This window comes from Oncorhynchus mykiss, chromosome 9 (genome assembly GCF_013265735.2).
Source record: "Oncorhynchus mykiss isolate Arlee chromosome 9, USDA_OmykA_1.1, whole genome shotgun sequence".
NCBI lineage: Eukaryota > Metazoa > Chordata > Actinopteri > Salmoniformes > Salmonidae > Oncorhynchus > Oncorhynchus mykiss.
This window is the reverse complement of record NC_048573.1, coordinates 22,951,399-22,973,869: the sequence shown is the minus strand read 5'-3', so window position 1 is coordinate 22,973,869 and position 22,471 is coordinate 22,951,399. Positions and strand designations below refer to the sequence as shown.

The following is a 22,471-nucleotide window of genomic DNA, read 5'->3' as shown; positions in this document are numbered from 1 at the left end:
TGCCGCCTTGAAAGCCCTGATGATGTCATGGGATGTTTGCAGTGAGGCTCGATTATGTATTAGGCAGCTTCTGTTCTGGTACTAGTATTCCAAATAGGAGTATGTCGGGAAAAAAAACTTTTGAAAAACATCTCCTTTCTGACTTTTTAGTTCTGTTAAGATACACAATGCTGCAAGTACTGAATGACTTTGTATAAATTAGGCTAATACTGTATTGTCTCTTGCCAAGGCCCGCTCATCACTTTCAGCCCACCAGCAGCAAACGTTGAGCAGACTGCTTTTTTCCCCCCAGACACTATCTCCTCCCTTATGCCCTTGAACCTATTGAAGGGGATTGGTGTCTGAAGCACGGCCTCGTTTCAACCATCTTCAGCAGAGATAGGAAACAAGAACCACATGGGCTATAGACCTGGTGAGGTCTGTTGCTGAAATATACACATCCTGAACTAGTAGGCACCTGTAACCTGACAGACTGACTCCACATGTTCTGCCATGAGGTAGAGGAGAGAGAAAACGTGAGGGTGGGGTAGAAGAGAGAGTGTGAAGGAATCAAAATCGAAATTGTATGCGCCGAATACAAGTGAAATGCTTACTTACGAGCCCCTAACCAACAACGCAGTTAAAAAAAATAAATACATCTTATTCTTATCCGTAACAAGTAATTAAAGAGCAGCAGGTACAGAGTCAAGGTGCGGGGGCACTGATTTAGTCGAGGTAATATGTTCATGTAGGTAGAGTTATTCAAGTGACTATGCATAGATGATAAGAGGAGCAGCGGTGAAGAGGGGAGGGGGGGGTAGCCATTTTATTAGATGTTCAGGAGTCTTATGGCTTGGGGGAAGAAGCTGTTTGAAACCTCTTGGACCTAGACTAGGCGCTCCGGTACCGCTTGCCGTGCGGTAGGAGAGAGAACAGTCTATGACTAGGGTGGCTGGAGTCTGACAGCTGGCATAGATGTCCTAGAAGGCTGGCAGCTTAGCCCCAGTGATGTACTGGGCCGTTCGCACTACCCTCTGAAGTCCCTTGCGGTCGGAGGCTGAGCAATTGCCGTACCAGGCAGTGCTGCAACCAGTCAGGATGGTCTCGATGGTGCAGCTGTAGAACCTTTTGAGGATCTCAGGACCCATGCAAAACCTTTTCAGTCTCTTGAGGGGGAATAGGTTTTGTCATGCCCTCTTTACGACTGTCTTGGAGAGGAGAGAGAACTATGTAACTATGCGTTACCTCTCTTCAACCAAAACAAACCTTCAACAACTTTCCATAACAGTTTAAATGAGTTTTCTTTTTTGTTTGATGTTTTATACAGGTGGAACAGGAACTTTGACATTTAGCCTTCTGGCAATGGGGACAATGTGAGGTGACTGCCATTCTCTGATATGTTGACAGGTGTATTGATGTTGAAAACAATGGAAGGCAGCACCTGGGGAGAGATTGTGACCATCGCCACTGAGGCAAAGCGTTGATTTCACTCTTTGAAAACTGATCTAGATCCAAATAGAATGCCGTTTTAATTTTATTTTTTTAATAATCTGAAAGGTATTCTGTAAAAATTCAAATCAAAGAAACTTGTGAGTGAAATAAAAGCAATGAACTAGTCATTTAGGAACAGTGACACAGATTCAAAACATGACAAGTCAATTATAAGGATCCATTCCTTGATATTCAAGTCAATCAGGTGAAGGGAAGGACATTATTTAACATTAGCAAAGGTGTCATTGGATAACTAGATCATTAATGTCAAACTGAGGGTCAATAACAAGTTCAACTCATTCCAATTTTCCATGGCGCACACACACCCACAACAAATGTGAATGCATCTGAAAGGTACTGCATTGAAAAGGCTAACGTATGTCAACCTTGACTACAACTCCAATTTCACACTTGCTTTTTACAGGAGAAAATCCACAGAGACATGAGGCTGAACAAATACCGCTTTGCAGTGGATTTGAAAAGTATGAGGAGAAACTACTGGAAACAATAGTGATAGACTCTGCGATGATGTAGTCATTTTCAGATTATACAGTGCGTCTGGGCTCTGTGCTCAGAAACGCTTACTGAGAGCACAATTTCATCAGCCTCAAACAGCGAAAGGAAATATGATGTTTCGTCGCCAAATGTGCACAGTGACATGAAATGGGAAATCCTTGCTGTGGAAAATTACACTTAATCACAGACAAGTTCATGACAAGTGCCTCTGCAGAAAAGAGTTGAGTCATGCAAGACTTATTAAAACTTCCCAAAATACTATGAGTCCTTTTAAAAGTTCATTCACAACTGGAAAATAAAATAAAATAAAAAAATCACAGAACACTAACGTAACCATATGGTGAAATTGTTATTTTTTAGTATGTACTCATTCGGGTTCAGTGTGGACCGAACCGAGGTCCCTGTACTGAACAGTTCAATACAAATGCATGTACCGCTACACCCCCATCAGCTAACATTTTTTAAATTGGTAGGTTAGTCTAGCCGGCTATCTGAAATTGTAATAATCATGGTTGAATTACTGACTGGGGGGGGCCCCCCATTTGATTTTGTTAGTCACTCAGATACTGTGTCATATTAAAAAAGTGAAAACTTCTTAGCTGTAAAACATATATTTTTTTAAACTCTGTCAAGGTGGCCCGCTAAATAGTTTTGCTTACAAGGTGGGGGGGACCCACAACTAAATGTTGCTTAGGGCCCCCAACAATCTAGGACCGGCTCTGACTGCATGTGTCGGTATGATGTGGGTACGCAGACCTGCGGGCCAATCCTCATGATGATGGAGGTAGGGGCCATAAAGTTGCCCATTTCTGACCTACGCCTACTGATATAAAAATGTGATACATATATCTATCTATATATATTCTGCCGCAGAGCAGATAAACACTCTGCAGTTCTCTCATGTCACGTTGGTCCGAGTCCTCTCTCTCTCTCTCTCTCTCTCTGAGTGAACTCAAAAGCCAGGGCATGGATATACACAGAGCCAATCCTTAAACCACCTGCAGCTTTTTCTCATTCGCAAACCATTCAAAGCCCTGGAAAACTGACACATTTCTGAGAAGAGATCAGCAACAACTTTCATACAAAGTAAACAACTCTGGTCACCTCATGCAGTATCTTTCATTTGAATCAAAGTGCACAGGTCAGTCGTGTGGCTCAGTTGGTAGAATAAGGTGCTTGAAACAGAAATGTGATACAGAAAAAGTAATACTGAAATAGTATAGAATCAACTATAAACATCAGTGGCTCTTAACCGTATAAAGCCACAGTAAACGTGAGCATGAACATCATTCCTTCAAAAGACAGCCCAAGGCTATAAAGCCTGCTATGATAACCTTTGAGGATAATAGACCATACTGATGTGGTCATTAAGGCAGAGGACAGATCAATATTTGAGTGCATGGAAAAAGACCCAACAATGGCCTTTTCTAAGAGGGACTGTTACTAGCATGGGCTATCAATGATAAACACCCCCAAAAACCATGGTAAGTAATGACGTTTCTGCTCTTAGCTTAGTGGAACGAGACTGCATTCTCTGAATTAGCGAGGTGATTGAGCGCTGGTCAAAGTAAAGAGGATTCAACGATCAGGTTGGGCTCAGCTCAATGCTCAAACGACACGAAACCCATTAAGGATAGACCAGTGATATCACCCACCAGCTAGGCCACACTTGGGGACGAGAGCGCTTTAAAAGGAAACATGGCTTCTTTTGTCTGAAATGCATAAGTAGAGGGCTGTTTGAAGGACAAAAAAATACAAATGTTGGCCCAAAACTAAAAGAGCATAATTTTCCATCAGTGCACTGGTTTATATTCCACTATTATGAAATTAAGTGCCAACTTTCCCAATTAAACATTGATGGAACAGAGCCTAGCCTTTGAGTTGAATTATTAACTGTAGCATGTGAAGCTGAAGCTCTCGTTTACGCTATGCTATTCTCTTTCCACATGTTTTTACATTCCTTCAAACCACAACTATAAAGTATCCGAATCCACTAACTTGGCGTGTCCACATACTTATGTATATATAGTGTACATACACACACACACACACACAAATGGAACATCCAACAATTTCTAAAGTGTTTAAGGAAATCAGTCAAATGAAATAAATAAATTAGGCCCTAATCTATGGATTTCACATGACTGGGAATACAGATATGCATCTGTTGGTCACAGATGCAATACCTTAAAAACAGGGTAGGGGCGTGGATCAGAAAACCAGTCAGTATCTGGTGTGACCACCATTTGCCTCATGCAGCATGACACATCTCCTTCGCATAGAGTTGAACCGGCTGTTGATTGGCCTGTGGAATGTTGTCCCACTCCTCTTCAATGGCTGTGTAAAGTTGCTGGATATTGGCAGGAACTGGAATACTCTGTCGTACACGTCGATCCAGGGAATCCCAAACATGCTCGATGGGTGACATTGGTGAGTATGCAGGCCATGGAAGAACTGGGACATTTCCAGCTTCCAGGAATGGTGTACAGATCCTTGCAACATGGGGCCGTGCATTACCACGCTGAAACATGAGGTGATGGAGGTGGATGAATGTTACTACAATGGGCCTCAGGATCTCGTCACGGTATCTCTGTGCATTCAAAATGCAATTGTATTTGTTGTCCACAGCTTATGCCTGCCCATACCATAACCCCACAATGGGACACTGTTCACAAAGTTGACATCATTAGCAAATCACATGAGGCAAATGGTGATCACACCAGGTAATGACTGGTTTTCTGATCCACGCCCCTACCTTTTTTGTTAAGGTATCTGTGAACAACAGATGTATATCTGTATTTTCAGTTATGTGAAATCCATAGATTAGGGCTTAATTTATTTATTTCAATTGACCAATTTATTTATATGAACTGTAACTCGGTAACACCTTTGAAATGGTTGCATGTTGCCTTTATATTTTATCCCTTGCCATAAAGGTTGACAATTTGTAACTTTCACTTGCTTGACACACTAACATACCTTTTGGTTGGTTGCATTTCGCTTCACTCACATTAACATCTGTTAACCATGTGTATGGGATTTGTAGTGCATAAGTCTCTGGTTCTCCCATTAATGAGTCCCAGTCATCTTGTCATTCTTCAGCACTGTTGCAATGGCTGTGCAGGTGCCTTATTTTTCACAGAGGGAAGGGAGCTCCCATCGCACTTTGTTCATGGTGCCGGCCAGACATGTTTTCCTTGCTGGGAACTTGTTTGCCAACTACAGTCAAATTGTCCATGGTGACATTTCACCCCTTGCCAACCTAAGGTTCCACAAGCCTCATCCCTACATTCTCCGACACTCGCTTACTTGCTGCCCAGATGTGGATAGTTTCACAGATATTGAAAACCGTTCAGCATATACAATTACGCACGCTTTCACTGTGTAGCCTACTCCCAAGTATGCCAGAGTAGACTGATAAGACTGCTTTGATTCGGTGGACTGATATAGGGTACATACCATTGTATGATAATTAGAGTGGATCAATAGAATAGTCCGCCCTGTTCATTCACAATTGTCGATAACGTAATTAGCCATTGTTCGCTTCCACTTGCTCATCAACTCACCCATTCTCCCTTATCGCACTTTACTTATTTCATCTACTATGTGTGTGAAATTTGTTTCAGTATAGTTTAGGTTCAGTTGAGGCAATTATCAATTTGATTATCAGCTGGACACCACTTTCAACTGTCTGAAGGATCAGTGGAGCAGGCCCTACTGTTGGATTAAGGAGGAGCAACGGAGGAAACCATTAAAAAAACATGCCCTCCTAAAACTGGTTATAGTGCCAGTTCTGTTTGTGATATTAAGATTCTAAACACTGACTGAGGAGAAGTCAAGGATGGAGGGGGGCATGACTCCCAGACAGCCCTAGCTAAATTCTTGTTTGAGGAATTGCCCTTTGCTAAGAAGCTATTGTTTCTTTATGACCCTTTTCATTGAAAACAATCACAGTAAGGTTCTTAATTGTTACCCAGAAATGATTTGATATTGAGATTTAAAAAAAGCTGATTGGACCTTCAAGCTCCCAACTTGTTGTAATTCACGCCTTTTTTTTTTTGTCCAATTCTAAAACCAAAATAACATTGACGAGAACAAAACGTTACACTTGGGTACACTTTAAAAGGTGTCCCGTCTTTATACTGTAGGTGTTAAAGTCACGAGGCCATAAAACCCTGTGACAAACATGCCTTTCCAACCAATAAACGGTTTCCATTAGAGCAGATTTCATCAAAAGGGTAACAATCACGGCACCATTACACTCGGAGCAGATCGTTCAACATCACCTGAGGTATCATTCATTATGGCGTGGCTTTAACCCCCTACACTCCATAACCCCTGGGGCGTGCTGCTATGGGTAAGGGAAAAATAAAATCTAAATTAAACATTTTCAGAGACCAAAACAATAAAAAGAGCACATCAAACTGTCTTGGAAGGAGAGCTGTTGGGCTACGGTGGCTCAGAAGGTAACAAAAGTAACGGCGAGCTCAAGGCAGAACGGTGTCATCAGTGATGGTTGGAATTTAATGCACCGAGCCTTTTCAGAAATGAGCCAGGCCTAGTATTCTCCTAGTGCGCTAAACTGCTATGACATCAGTGTGCTAATGTTAGCTCTCCTGCTCCCTTAGGGCATTGAGGAGAAGGCATATGGTGTGCATCCTTGTGCTAATTAGAATTTGGGATGGTTCTGTATCCACTCAAGGATTTGACAGTATGTTGACCTATAACTAGGCAATACTGAACCATACGGATGATCATTTGAATTATCATCAGAATCGCCTAGCTCCTTTGCAAATGGTTATTCTATCACAGAATATTGATACAATCCTCAATAGTACAAAACTTGCTGATTGGGTACTTAAGATTTACCAAAAAACTTGCAGCCAATAAATCCCTTTATCCTTGTGGGAACAGGGTATATCTGTGTCATTATGCTTCGGACATCCTGACGAGTTCTTTAACGCAGCACCTGCAGGAGCCATTCTGCAAGATTAAGAGTTAACTAAGTGCAGACTCTGCTTTCTTTGTCCATTTGCAAAGCCCAATGCTGCAAAGAGGCTGTAATGAACAACTCTTACCTTTGGAAATCTTTAGCTCTGGAAAAGTTGTCTGACTCAAAACAAAAGAAGGACAGTTCTTGGCATGGCTCCAGCATCCACTACGGAGATAAATGCTTTTTGTCCTGCCTCTCCTTTCTAATTGTTTTTGTGTTGGTAAAAGCATTCTCGTCTATTCTTTGTGGGATTGTTGGTCTTTTCGTCTGTTAATGTCCATTGACTCTTCTCTCGTGTGAATCATTGTTGTTTTCCCTGTACTGCCTTTTAATGGGGGCCTTCACCTCTGACAGGGTATCATAATTTCCGCTCTCTACCTTCTTCCATTTAGCCCACTGATTATGGGCAAGGTCGCCTGCTCCGGCCAATCAACTTGGAGCCTTGTGTTCAAATGTAGAGATCGCACAGAAGGCAGGAAACCATATAATGCACGGCCATATGTGGGTGTGGTAAATCTGTGGGCTTTAAAGTATAGCGTGAAGCGCCTGAAGCCTGACACTGGAAACGTAAGAAGGGCACTTATGTTTCCAATGTGGATTAATGTGTAGATACTCACTTGAGTCACCTCTAAGCAAAACTCGCTTCAGTTACTGTCCACCGAGCAGTCAGCCTGCCAAATTACACAGAGGTACAGACAGAGGAGAAGCAAAAGTTAAGTCTAGAGCCAGTCAAAGTGTTTACGGAACAAAATCAGAAATCCAAATGTGTCTGAAATATTTTGAAGAGACTGATCATTTCTCATATGAACCCATCTCTTCTAGACCTTGTTATAGTGTAGGGAGCTGCAAAAGGAAAAACAAAAAACCTGAAAGGCCTCAGAGACAGTCGGAATAATGACATCACTGGTGACGACTGTCTCCTAGTCTGCTGGGTCCGACTGACAAATGAGTTAAGGAGCAGTCGGAGGGTCCAGGTGTAAGAGACACGGAGGGTGAAAGAGAAGTGAAGGAGAGAAAGACAAATGGAGAGCAATGAAGACCTCAGAGATGGGGAAAATAATGACGACCATTCCTCCTATCTATCACTCTTTGATGGAGTGAGAGCTCAACTGTCATTTTGCCTGAGCAAAAACTAAAACTTCCATAGAGTCTGAAGCCCCCCCATCTCCTTCCCCTACAATCCCTCAGGCCAGCAACATCTTTAAATATGATGCCCCTCTACGCTCATAATGTACACCATCCATCTCACTCTATGTGGGAGGAAGTAGACATTAGCAGGGTAAGGAAGGTAGCCTAGTGGTTAGAGCGCTGGGTCAGTAACAGAAAGGTTGCTAGATCAAATCCCTGAAGTGCCAAGAGGGAAAAAAACTGTTGTTCCGCCCCTGAACAAGGCCACTCTTCCTAGGCCTTCATTGTAAATAAGAATTTGTTCTTAACTGACTTGCCTAGTTAAAGGCAGTGGCTTTCAGGGAGAGTACCTTGGTAATGGACGTGCTGGACCAATTATATTCCATGGACATACTCTGTATTCAAAAACTATTTCACAAGGAACCAGTTAAACATTGAATTTATCTGTAATAGGCCTAAATCATGTCATGTTCAGAGAGTAAGCCTGAACTGCCTGAGTCAGTGTCCTAAATCTGGATCTAAACTAAACAGAACATCCAGTACAAGGTCACTTTTGGTTTCCTGACAAATAGTGCCACAGAGGCTAACCCTAAGAGGGAGGGTGATTATTTTCCACTGAGAGGAAAAAATGGGGGATAAATCAGAGTAAGGAAAGCCATTTTTGTATTTAACTAGACAAGTCAGTTAAGAACAAATTCTTATTTTTAATGATGGTCTAGGAAGAGTGGCCTTGTTCAGGGGCAGAACAACATTTTTTTTTTACCTTGTCAGCTCGGGGATTTGATCTTGCAACCAGTCGGTTACTAGACCAACGCTCTAACCACTAGGCCACGCTGCTGCCCCAGATTTACTGTAGTACAACTGTTTCTACTATGGTGGGTTACAGGATGCTGCACTACACCGCAAATTACTGAACAGATACCACACCAATGGTGTCCAGGTGGAGACTAGATGAGACAATTAACTGTCAAAACTGAACAAGTATGATTGACTTCAGGTGGCTAGTTTAGCCAACATTAAACCTTCCCATCGGTAGCACAATATAAATGCCCATTGAATATGTAGTATAAATATACCACCAATGCTTTTCCCATGTCTTGTGACCAATCTTACATTTGCTTGAGTCATTTTGCAGTTGCTCTTATTCAAAGCGATTTTCAATAAGTGCGTTCAACTATGGGAGGGGTGAAACAACCACATGGGGCTTTCAAGTGAGATGTCAATAAGCGTTCCAATCCACAGTGTTTAATTGAGCATTCCATTTTTAGACAAATGTGGAGTATTCATTTCCATACCCTCGAAGTGCAATGTCATCTCATGAGATGTGCTTTTTTGGAGGTCCTTTGTGTGGGAATGTCTAATAATCAAATGTATTTATAAAGCCCTTCTTACATCAGCTGATCTATCAAAGTGCTGTACAGAAACCCAGCCTAAAACCACAAACGGCAAGCAATGCAGATGTAGAAGCAGTGTGGGATATTGAATTAGTACAACTCAAGAGAGAGATTGCTGTCACCTCTTGTGACCTCTCTAAGAGACCCATTTCAGTATTCAGAAAACACATTCTACCAATGTTGATTCATTACTTAAACAGCCTAAAAATTCCAATAAAACGATCCAGGTTGAAGTTCACTTTCCTTTTTTTGTCTTACAATATCATGAATTTGGCAAAAAAAAAATTGTGGGTTATAGTGTAGTATTTGTTTAGTTTCATAGCACAAAAGTTTGTTCTCACAATATTTCTCACACTGGCTTTAGACAACGAGGGAGCAGGCCTGCCCTGGAAAGTGCAGGGTGGTTGCCGAGCAACGTGCCTCAGAGGGAGTCAACGTCTGCATTACGTGACAAATTCCTATGAATTTGTGAATCTATTCAGAGTGAACAGCTAGCGTGACAGCTAATATGGCTTTAAAAAATGAAAAAAATATGATTGCCATTAATCGGGAGATGTATCTAACAAAATAAATATACTGAACAAAAATCAACCCGCAACAATTTGAAATATTTTACTGAATTACTGTTCATAAGGAAATCAGTCCATTTAAATATACACTAAAGAAAAATAGAAATGCAACATGTAAAGTTTTGGTCCCATGTTTCATGAGCTGAAATAAAAGATGCCAGAAAATGTCCATATTGCTGGATTATCTTGGCAAGGAGAAATACTCACTAACAGGGATGCAAACTCATTTGTGTAACACATTTAAGAGAACCTTTGTACGTACGGAACATTTATGGGATCTTTTATTTCTCCCTCTCTAACGAAGCATCAGCTGTCAGAACAGTTTACCGATCACTGTACCTGTACACAGCCAATCTGTAAATAGCACACCCAACTACCTCATCCCCATATTGTTATTTATCTTCTTGCTCTTTTGCACCCCAGTATCTCTACTTGCACATCATCATCTGCACATCTATCACTCCAGTGTTAATGCTAAATTGTAATTATTTCACGTCTATGGCCTATTTTATTGCCTTACCTCCCTAATCTTCTACATTTGCACACACTGTACATAGATTTTTCTATTGTGTTATTGACAGTACGTTTAACTCTGTTGTTTTTGTCGCACTGCTTTGCTTCATCTTGGCAAGGTCGCAGTTGTAAATGAGAACCTGTTCTCAACTGGCCTACCTAGTTAAATAAAGGTGGAAGAAAATAAATATATAATAAATAATGAAACATTGGACCAAAACTACATGTTGCATTTCTATTTTTCAACACTTTACATGTTGCTTTATATTTTAGTCCATTGTACATTATGGCATTCACAAATTAAACTGAATTTTTAATACAAATGTCTGTACTTTTTTGACAAAATTCTCACTAAACCTTGAGGTACATTTGGACTGAATTATCTTAATTGTGCAATGAATAAATGCAGAGTAGGTCTCGTAAAACATTGAGATATTTGTTCCTCCGAAATTGGCCACACACACACACACACACACACACACACACACACACACACCTCCAAACTATTCTATATTCAAATCACTGCTGACAGTCACCATTTAACGAAAGCATAAAGATGCTGGTGATGAAATACAATACTGTACAGTATATGCCTTTACATTTGGATAATAAAATATTTTGAAGATAAACCACCTGCATTTGCTTATTAGGCTATAGCAGAACAGCATAACGGTCCAGACGGCCCTTGATGTGCCTGGTGAGTAGTTGGTCAAGTTCTGTTGTCAGAAGAGGAATGGAAATTTCAGGGTGAACCGACGACCTGATGAACCCGCCAGGTATGTTGACTCTTCCTGTCGGAGGTGGAGTTCCAGAGCTCACAGGTGTGCCTGGCCCTCTTCAACGTGTCATTCTCCGCCTGACTCTCCGCCAATGCCGCCTGGCTCTGGACCAATGAATCAGCTGTCGCCCGTATCGCTGCACTCAGATAATGTTTCTTTCTGCTGGTCTGCCTTCAATGACTCGATCTCGGTCTTTAAAGTTTGAATCTGATCCATGTACACCTTCATCTGATGAGCAGAATGGTACCGCCCAGAGCCCCCATCGATTACAGTGGCCTATGATAGAAACGGTAGATACATTTAATTCTTAATTTGACTCCAACACACATGCTGCGTACACATTTTAAGAATCTAGCAAAACTAACTGCTTTCTTGGCAACCATGCGTTTTTTCGTTGCGGCCCGTTGTCCAGCCCTTTGTTCACTGATCTTCACGGATGGTTGTCGGCATGGTTGTATGCGCTGCAAAAACACATTCACGTTTTTAGTATACAATCATTTTTATTTATTACATTTTTATTGAACCTTTATTCCATTATCGATGTTATTATGGATGTTATTGTGACTTTCACACCTACAGTACCCGGGCTATAAAGAGTCTATTGTCCTGTCCGACTTCTGTGCGCAGCTCTGCGGCCCATGCCGTTATTTCAGTGGATACAGCTGGAGAACTGCAAGGCAATCCCATTGTGTGCCAATCGGGAGCCATAACCAATATGGCTAATAACAGGTTTAATAATATATCTGTGAGAATATCCAAGGGGCTTTTATGTAATAATAATAATAATCGCTTTGTTTAAATATATATATATTTTGTTTTCAAATAACGTAAAATTAGCGAAGAAGAAGGCCATTCTTGAACATGGGGTGAGACATTGTCACAAATTTGTAAATAAAGCCATTTTTTTATTTTGAATTATTTATGTTTTTAGAGGAAGAGAAACCAAAAATCCACATTCATCTCATGGATCTCCCAGTCAAGGCCGATACGGGTATTGAATCACATCTGTAGCAACACAGCTTGCACTGCTGTCCGCTGCCTCACTAAGGCGCTGTACAACGTGACTGGTCGGGAGTAGGCTACAGTACTACAGAGACACAGTAGCTCCTTGGGATCCAAAAGCATAATCAGTCCTCTAACTTCCCCTTGCGCTTGTCTGGAGCAATGAAGTAGTGACGCAGGGTACCGTACTAAAACACAAATTACCTCTAAGTCCGCAGCATAATCGCCAAACTTTTAGTGGAGCAACCACTGTATGTAGTCTGTGTTAGTGTCAGTGTAGTATGTGTGAGTCTGTGGGTAGAGTCCAATGAGTACATAGAGCCGGTGCAAGAGAGCCAATGCAAATAGTCAAGGTAGCCATTTGATTAATTGTTCAGCAGTCTTATGTCTTGGGTGTAGAAGCTGTTCAGGAGCTTTTTTTGGTCCCAGACTTGGCGCTCAAGTATTTCTGCCATGCGGTAGTAGAGAGATCAGTCTATGACTTGGATGGCTGGAGTCTAATAATATTTAGGGCCTCCTTCTGACACCGCCTGGTATTTGTATTTATTTAACCTTTAACTAGGCAAGTCAGTTAACACATTCTTATTTACACTGACGGTGTATCAAAAGGACTCCTGCTTGGACTGGGGGCTGGGATTAAAAAATATAGGACAAAACACGAGACAACACTACATAAAGAGAGACCTAAGATGACAACATAGCAAGGGAGCACAACATGACAACACAGTATGGTAGCAACATAACATGGCAGCAGCACAAAACATGGTACAAACATTATTGGGCACAAAGGGGTCCTGGATGGTTGGGAGCTTGGCCTCAGTGATGTACTAGGCCGTAAACACTACCCTCTGTAGCGCCTTTTGGTCAGATGCCAAGCAGTTGCCATAGCAAGCATTTAGTCAATATGCTCTCACTGGTGCAGCTGTACAACTTTTTGATGATCTGAGAGTCCATGCCAAATTATTTTCAGCCTCCTGAGGAGGAAGAGGTGTTTTTGTGCCATCTTCACCACTGTTTGGACCATGATTGGTCCTTAGTGATGTGGACACTGAGAAACTTGAAGCTCTCGACCTGCTCCATTACAGCCCTGTCGATGCGAATGTGTGGAGTGCTCTGCCCTCCGTTTCCTGTATTCCACAATCGCCACCTCTGCTGCACTCTCATTAAATGGGGTTCACAGATCCTTCCGCTTCGATCTGTCACATTCTTGTTGTGCAGATGGCCTGATTTTTAACCCAATCAGTTATAAGCACAAAAGCTTATTTCTCTAAAATGTTGTGCACAAATGTTTACATCCATGTTAGTGAGCATTTCTCCTTTGCCAAGATAATCCATCCACCTGACCAGTGTGGCATATCAAGAAGCTGACCAGTGTGGCACCTGATTATACAGGTGCACCTTGTGCTTTGGTACACAACACAATGCCACAGATGTGTCATCGGAGCTGTTGCCAGAAAATGTAATGTTAATTTCTCTACCATAAGCTGTCTCCAATGTCGTCTTAGCGAATGTGGCAGTACGTCCAACCGGCCTCATCCGGCTTCTTCACCAGTGGGATTGCCTGGAGAGGGGGGTGCTGAGGAATTCATCTGTAATAAAACTCATTGATTTTCTGGACCTGGCAAACTTTTGAAATTGTTGCATGTTGAGTTTTATATTTTTGTTCAGTATTAGTGGGCTAACAGTCTTGTGACATGCAGGAGACCTAGTTCGAACCCAGTCAGTCACAAGAGCAAGATTAAATAGGGAGTAGAAAGGCAATCCATAAAAGGGCTGCGACGGAGCTGTTCAACATTTTTATGGTGGCTAAATAGCGGCTTTTATGACTCCCTTCTAACGAGGCCTGTGATCATCATAGACTGGGAACAGAAGGCAAATTCTTGCTAGAGTGTTAGCTTTCAGGGATGGGGACATAACGCATAGCCAAAACGGTTCAAATGCTAGAGCAAAATAATTGGAAGAAAATAAATAAAATACATTCAACATGCCACATTGGCTTCAGAAACTACCAGAAGCTTTTCTGTTTACCACAGTGAGAATTTGATTATCTGTTCACTAACTTTCATACCTGGCAAACTACCAGGATGTTGTCTGGTTTTGAATCAGAATTTGGGGAACGGTGTGTTTTTTTTTTTTTTTTTTTTTTTCTCTTTCTTTTTTACCCCTTTTTCTCCCCAATTTCGTGGTATCCAATTGTTGTAGTAGCTACTATCTTGTCTCATCGCTACAACTCCCGTACGGGCTCGGGAGAGACGAAGGTTGAATGCGTCCTCCGATACACAACCCAACCAGCCGCACTGCTTCTTAACACAGCGCACATCCAACCCGGAAGCCAGCCGCACCAATGTGTCGGAGGCTACACCGTGCACCTGGCAACCTTGGTTAGCGCGCACTGCGCCCGACCCGCCACAGGAGTCGCTGGTGCGCTTTGAGACAAGGACATCCCTACCGACCAAGCCCTCCCTAACCCGGACGACGCTAGGCCAATTGTGCGTCGCCCCACGGACCTCCCGGTCGCGGCCGGTTACGACAGAGCCTGGGCGCGAACCCAGGGACTCTGATGGCACAGCTGGCGCTGCAGTACAGCGCCCTTAGCCACTGCGCCACCCGGGAGGCCCGGGAACGGTGTTTTTGAAAACTGAATCTGAATGCATTTGAGAAGTTGGATATATGAAACTTTGATCAACTTTAAATTATAGTTTGCAAACTTGATAGACAATGTTTTAAATATCTACACTATTGAAAATGAATATATAAATATTGAACTGAAAGATTATTTCAAAACAAAATACAATATTCATTCAGTTCAGTTTCAAATCGGGCGGGATGTAGCCTAGTGGTTAGTGTTGGGCCAGTAACCGGAAGGTTGCTAGATCGAATCCCCGAGCTGACAAGGTAAAAATCTGTCGTTCTCCCACTGTTCCTAGGCTGTCATTGTAAATAAGAATTTGTTCATAACTGACTTGCCTAGGTAAATAAAGAAATACATAAAAAAAAAAAAACCTGTTCAATCTTACCTCTTGCTTTCTCTCCTGGGAAACTGATTCCATTGCATTATCACTGTCAGTAATGGTCTATAGAGCAGCGTGATGTGACAGGCCCGTAATCTGCGGTCATTGCTCATTCATTGAGTTAGACATTTTCCCCTTACTACTTTCCCCTTGTTTCCTTCTCTCCTCCTTTTGCTCTATCTCTCCTCCTCCCTAGGGCCAAACAGGCCCCTCCCCCTTTGGTAACAGTCATCGAGGGCAAAACATTCTCAGATGGTGCTGAGTAGAGTAAGCAGCTGGCGTAGTAGGGGAGCGAGAGGTGGAGAGCCACTGTACAGGGAAGAAAAGAGAAGGGTGGAGAGAGAATAGCCTCTTCTGTAAAATAAGCTTCAATGAGAGAGAGCGAAAGCGAGGGAGGGTCACTGTACAGAGAAAAAGAGGGAGTGCAAGTGATGCAGAGCAGCACCGTGGGGACCCTGAGGTAAACTGCCGGTGAGGAAATATTAATGACCCTTACAGCGCTCACTGTGCAGCGTCCCACTGGTGATCGGAGCCTAGGCGCCGGAGAAGCCCTGAGAAAGGTGTCACATTAAGAGCAGCCCTGGGGTGCTCTCCACAAAGCGCTCCCGCCACCAACACAACCACTCTCACACTTAGACCAGGGGCACGCCGGGGAACGTAGCCACACAGTGGACTGGAGGACAGAAGAGGAGAGCCCGGAGAGCGGAACAAGAAGGATTACACCCCGAAGAAGAGTCCATTCCCCTCGCGACCCCTGACCCCCGTGCCAACATGAGCAGCTGCAGGAAGAGGTGCAAGAGGGAGATGTTTAAGTTCGCTCAGTACCTGTATAGACTTGTCACGGGCACGCTTCATGCAGGTAAAGTTTCTGAAGGGCTTTGTGCCATCCCTTGTCTGCTACTGTGTTTTGTGTGTACAGTAACTCTCTTGCTTTCAGTCCTGCTGAGATGGGCTGTAGCCTAACATTTGTTATCTTGGAAGTTAAGTTGTCTTACTTTTGGAAGCTTCTCCTAAACGTGTTCATTTATGGTCACTTACTTCATGGTGCAAAGCAGAGCACAGCTTCCACAGAAGCATAAAACTTCCACACAGAGCAAGCACACTTTAATGCTTGCCGTGCCTTGTGGTGTCTAGCTCATGTATACGGTCATGACAAGGAGTACAGTGAAAAATACTGGAGTTGGAGTGTGCTTTATTACATGCGCCAGGTCATTGTGTGTGTGTGTGTGTGTGTGTGTGTGTGTCAGAGCGAGAGATTGGTAAGGAGGAGTGTGGGAGGGACTGAAAAAGAAGTCACCACCATCTCCACCTTGGACAGGTGCCTGAATATATGTCACTGATCGCTAGTAGTGTACAACCCTTCCAGCATGCCTGAGCTACAGTACACAAAATGTGACGTAGTCACTGAGAACCATTTACACAGCTTCATCAAAGAAGCCCATAATGTGTTGTATTTTATGGTTTTGTCATAGATCAATCTGAGAATCATTATGGCTGACAATCCAACAGTCTTTCATACCTGGCCACAATTGATTTATAGAATACTGCATTTTACTTAAACATAAAGTATACTGCATATTAAAGGTTATAAACTAATCAGTTTCCTGAACATTTACTCATAAGGCTGTTGGTTCCAGTGTATTCATGGACAAAGTGTGTTCTTTGTCATCAAAAGTGACGAAGTATCAATCAGTTGGCAAAGTTACCTTGGTCAGCGTGTTGCTTGCTCCTCAGCGAACCTCTTGACAGGTCAATTATACAGCCATACTGCATCAGAAAAAAATATATCTAAAATAATTTCTATAGTCACTGCCTTGTTTGCATGATTTAGGAGTCATTGTAAAACTCATCCCAAGTATGCCTATATTAACAGATGTATTGTAACTTCTGCACCAGCTTAACTCCCACGTCTGAGTTTTGGCGATGGGACTGGTAATGAACAAATGAGATTGAACAAGATTACATATTAGATTACGTTCAATACAGAACAAAGGTCACTTATAGTAGCAGGTGGGGAGAACATGTTCTATAGATACTGTATGCATGCAGTATTTATATAACTCACATGTATACATTATTCATTTAATCAGTGTTTGCTTATCCTTCTCGCTCTCATTCAGATGATGTTCATGTATAATGAAGACACTGGCGTTTGTCATCACCAGAGTACATTGTCATCTCTGTGTGGTCTCCTTAGGCTAGTAGACATCATGTCCCTGTCTTGTTAGTACATTCATTTGGCTGTCTAGCAGAAGGGCTGGTTGATTATCTCCCTATGTGTATGAGGTGGCCCGAAGCCTCTGAGAGGTGCTAAATGAAAATGCTAATGACTGGCAGAGGCAATTGTGCACCTTATGAAGTGGTATGTGGGACTGAATGTACTTCATGAATAGCTGCTCCATACTCATTGCATATGGACATTAATTAGTGCACGCATGCCTATAATGCTGCCACAAAGTCAAAAACGGGACAAAAATCGGGTCCTATTTCTACAATTTCTCTTCTTAAAATATTTAACCTAACCACACTGCTAACCTTATGCCTAACCTTAAATTAAGATCAATAAACATTTGTTTTCATGAAGTTAACGATTATAGACAATTTTGACTTTGTGGCTGTGGTAACTAGTGGACACCCCTGTAATACATGTACAGTGCATTTTTCCCCTCATCAATCTACACTCTCTACCCCATAATGATAAAGCAAAAACAGTTTTTTGGTTGTTTTTTTTGCACATGTATTCAAAATTGAAAACTGATCATTTATATAAGTATTCTGTAAATTACTTAGTACTTTGTTGAAACCCCTTTGGCAGCGATGACAGCCTTGTGTCTTCTCAGGTATGACGCTGGAAGCTTGGCACACCTGTATTTGGGGAGCTTCTTCCATTCTTCTCTGCAGATTCTCTCAAGCTCTGTCAGATTGGATGGAAAGTGTCGCTGCACAGCTATGTTCAGGTCTTTCCAGAGATGTTAGAGTTAGGGTTCAAGTCCGGGCTCTGGCTGGGCCACTCAAGGACATTCAGAGACTTGTCCCGAAGCCACTCCTACGTTGTCTGGGCTGTGTGCTCAGGATTGTTGTCCTGTTGGAAGGTGAGCCTTCACCCCAGTCTGAGCTCTGGAGCAGGTTTTCATCAAGGATCTCTCTACTTTGCTCTGTTAATTTTTCCCTCAAACCTGACTACTCTCCCTGTCCCTGCTGCTGATAAACATCCCCACAGCATGATGCTGTCACCATCATGCTTCACCTTAGGGATGATATTGGCAAGGTGATGAGTGGTGTCAGGTTTCCTCCAGATGTGATGCTTGGCATTCAGGCCGAAGAGTTAATCTTGGTTTCATCAAACCAGAGAATCTTGCTTCTCATGGTCTGAGTGTCCTTTAGGTGCCTTTTGGCAAACTCCTAGCGGGTTGTCATATGCCTTTTACTGAGGAGTGGCTTCCGTCTAACCATAAAGGCCTGATTGGTGGAGTGCTGGAAGTTTCTCCCATCTCCACAGAGGAACTCTGGAGCTCTGTCAGAGTGACCATTGGGTTCTTGGTCACCTCCCTGACCAAGGCCCTTCTCCCTGATTGCTCAGTTTGGCCAGAGGTTAGCTCTAGGAAGAGTCTTGGTGGTTCCAAACTATTTCAATTTAAGTATGTTGGAGGTCACTGTGTTCTTGAGGATCTTCAATGCTGCAGAAATGTTTTGGTACCCTTCCCCAGATCTGTGCCTCAACACAATCCGGTCTCTGTGCTTTACAGACAATTCCTTCGACCTCATGGCTTGGTTTTGCTCTGACATGCACTGGGACCTCCTGTAGACAGGTGTGTGCCTCTCCAAATCATGTCCAATCAATTGAATTTACCACAGGTGGACTCCAAGTTGTAGAAACATCTCAAGGATGATCAATGGAAAAAGGATGCACCCAAGCTCAATTTCGAGACTCATAGCAAAGGGTCTGAGTACTAATGTAAATAAGTTATTTATTTTATATTTATAATAAATTTCTAAAAACCTGTTCACTTTGTCATTATGGGGTGTTGTGTGTAGATTGAGGAGCAAAACATGTTATTTAATCCATTTAAGAATAAGGCTGTAATTTAACAATGTGGGAAGGGGTCTGAATACTTTTCGAATGCACTGTATTCACAGCATTGGGGAAGTTAGCGGTTCAGTACCTGACTGGATTTAGTTGGATATGATATCTGGTTGTAGACATGGTAAACAACAACAGTCCACAGGCTCGTCCTTGGTGGTTTTTGGTAGATGTGTAATGATGGATGTCCTCCACCAATGGGCAGCCTTGCAGTGAGATGTCACGATTGCTCCACCAATCTGGCAGAGTGTAGGAGGGTCTTTTCCACTCAATTACACCAATCGTTGATGTGATCACCATTGGTGGTACGGAGCAAGGAGAGTACCATCTCTCCACCAAATGAGATGTTGGTTTCCATACCTACAGGAGATTGTCGTTCTCCCTTGCTTCATCAGAACATGTTTATGCATTTGTTCATTGAAACATAGATATTGTTTTTTCAAAGTAGCATTATTCTGGCCTTTCGTTTTACAAATTGGGGGATAATATAGGCCCAAATGAAGTACATTTTTGTCAGTCATTTGTGTCTGGAAACTTCAGAGGCTGACTTATTCCAGGTCTGCGGATGAACCAGACTAACATGCTTTTTATAAAAGGAAAGCTGAATCTACTTAGTATATTTTGCTTAGGTATCGTCTTTTCTGGCAGTTCTCTGTTTGACAGCTAAAGCCTAACATATTAATTATTAATAACAATGGATAAATAGAGAAGCTATAATTCCCATTGGAGGAAGCCCAATTCCTGTAAGCTCGCTGAATTAGGAAAACCAAAATGTTATAGGCCACTTAAAGCCAGTTGAGCTGTTCTAAGTGTGCGTTGTCTCTTTCTCTAAACCTCCGATACCCGTTGGTGGCATCAAATTAGATTCTGACACAGAAAAGTGTTCACAATTTAAATACAGTATGTAAGTTTTGATCAATACTAGTATGGATTTGTAAGAAGCCTAATGGTTTGATATGGAGGTGTTGCACTTTTGCTGTGGTGCTTTTATCTGAAACGACAAAATCCACATAATGCAACGTGGCCGTCTCTGCCAGTCATTTGCACATTTGGTGTAGAGCGTTTGCCACTAAACTAGGCTTATGTCCCCCATCTCTAATCAGTTATTTAATATAGTCTAGCCCTACTCAATTTGATATATTTGAGCCTTTTCTTATGGGAGAATGAGAAGATGCTCTTCAAGAGTGACTTAATGTGTTGTAAACCACCAATGCTACTGCTCATTTGTATTTTGTCTTGAAACATATGCTGAGGGGTGTAACTGCCAATGGCCAATGAATATGATGCAATGCAACAAGAAGAACAGTCATACCTGTGATGTAGATAAAACCCACATGATTATATCAACCATTAATAATTCAACCATTAGAGCCAGAATAGCATTTCCACCTCAGTTAACCCATTGTTGAAAAATCTGCACCGGCCAATTATTTTATAGAACCTGACGTGATTCATATGGTTTTTTTGACCAGAGCGAGCGATGGCCGCATCACTGTGATGATCTAGTAGGAGAATGATTGATTCTGCAAATTTCTGGACCATAAGATGTTAATTGAGATGTTCATTGTTCTAGAATTGGCTCCACGGACATTGAAGACTTTACTTACAGTAAAGTACTTACAGTTCATGCATGCTCTTTCTGTTACAAATAGTCACTAAGATTGTGTCTTTATGCATAGGCCTACAGTGCAGTTTGTGTGACTTAATATGTTGCACCGGACTGTATATAAATTTGGTTATTTTACTGCCAACTATCATATGAATGTGACGCTCCGGTTTATTTGTGTGGATGAGGAGCAATTATTATGTCCAGCGCATAAGGTTATGACGAGTACAATGGCTAGAGTCAGGCCTCCAGTTGAATTTGTATTCATGGCACACATTCTATGATAACACTTTCACAGAGCAGATCCTTAAATGTTTCAGCAGTGGTCTGCCTCTGAGAGTAAAGGGGTGGGGGGTGGGGGGGGGGGGGGGACAAATCAAAATTGTACAGGTTCTTAAGCCATAAAACAAAACATTCCTATCAGCACTCAATACATTAAAAACCGCAACGATTTACCTGAGCACTGAGGGAAACACATTTCCCTTTTATGTAGTCACTTTCACTGATTGAGAGGGAGGAAGAAAGAGGGACTAATCACCGAAGTATTAATCAAGTGTATTAGAAGTTTTAAACCAGTACGTACGTGTTACGTGTTTACGCCTAAGCGGCCTAATTTCCGAGTCAGTCCTTGCTTGTCAATATCCCCCCAGACTTTGCGCAAAGACTCTGCACAAGTGTTCCAAGTCTCCCCTGTACATTAGGCCTGCCTCTTCTTTTCTATGCCGCCGTTGCCCCTGCCTGCGCTACAGACGGCGTGCGGTAAATCTGCCATTTGCTCCAAGTCAGAGATCAGACATTTTCCATTTTATTTTTTCCCTCTCCGGTCGGATGGCCCCCTTAGCATTCAGATTTCACCCGGAGGCGGCTCCTGTAATACATCATTTTCAGCCGGACAGGCTCAGATACCTGGTGCTCATTCTGGAACATTACCTCCTATTTCCCTTCTGTTTAGTTTGTTTTTGAATCACTTACCTGGGGAAAGTTCCCATACAACGGACTGCAACAACTTCTCTCCCTCCCTGTCAAAGTAGAGGTGTACAGGCTTCTAGATTCTCTTGGAAGCGGTTCAGTGGTCCCTCATTGATTTAAGTAATTTAATTTAGCTTGTCAACTAAATTACTTTGAATTCTGTCGAGACTAATATTTTCCCGTCCTTCCTTATTGAGAAATGTTGTACCGTCGGGGCTGAATTCTGTCGATTCAGCAGAAGATGTGTTCATGGGAAGTTGCTTGTAGGGAGGGATTTGCATAAACATTGCAAGTGTTTGGATCCAGCTCTAAGCTTAGGACATTACTGAGACCCACTCGTCGTCTCATGTCTGTTACAAAGTAGGGTCTGTTTGGAGGTTGTTTGTGTTTGAGTGTGCATCAGTGTGTGTTTAGATATGAGCAAAGATCTGCATTCACGG

The 22,471-nt window shown here is 42.3% G+C and overlaps 1 protein-coding gene across 3 annotated transcripts in view; it reads left to right on the top strand.

Moving 5' to 3' along the window:
* The window catches only part of kcnip4 (Kv channel interacting protein 4), a 266,264-nt gene that overhangs the window by 60,124 nt on the left and 183,669 nt on the right, over window positions 1–22,471 (top strand). For 2 of the 3 annotated variants that reach the window (XM_021615143.2, XM_036987593.1), the window contains exon 1: window positions 15,641–16,234. The exons of the other annotated variant lie outside the window; for it this stretch is intronic. In XM_021615143.2, the coding sequence (XP_021470818.1) occupies window positions 16,147–16,234 (88 nt within the window). In that variant the 5' untranslated portion in view covers window positions 15,641–16,146. Of the gene's footprint in view, window positions 1–15,640; window positions 16,235–22,471 lie in introns of those variants that run through there. 3 annotated transcript variants of the gene reach the window in all.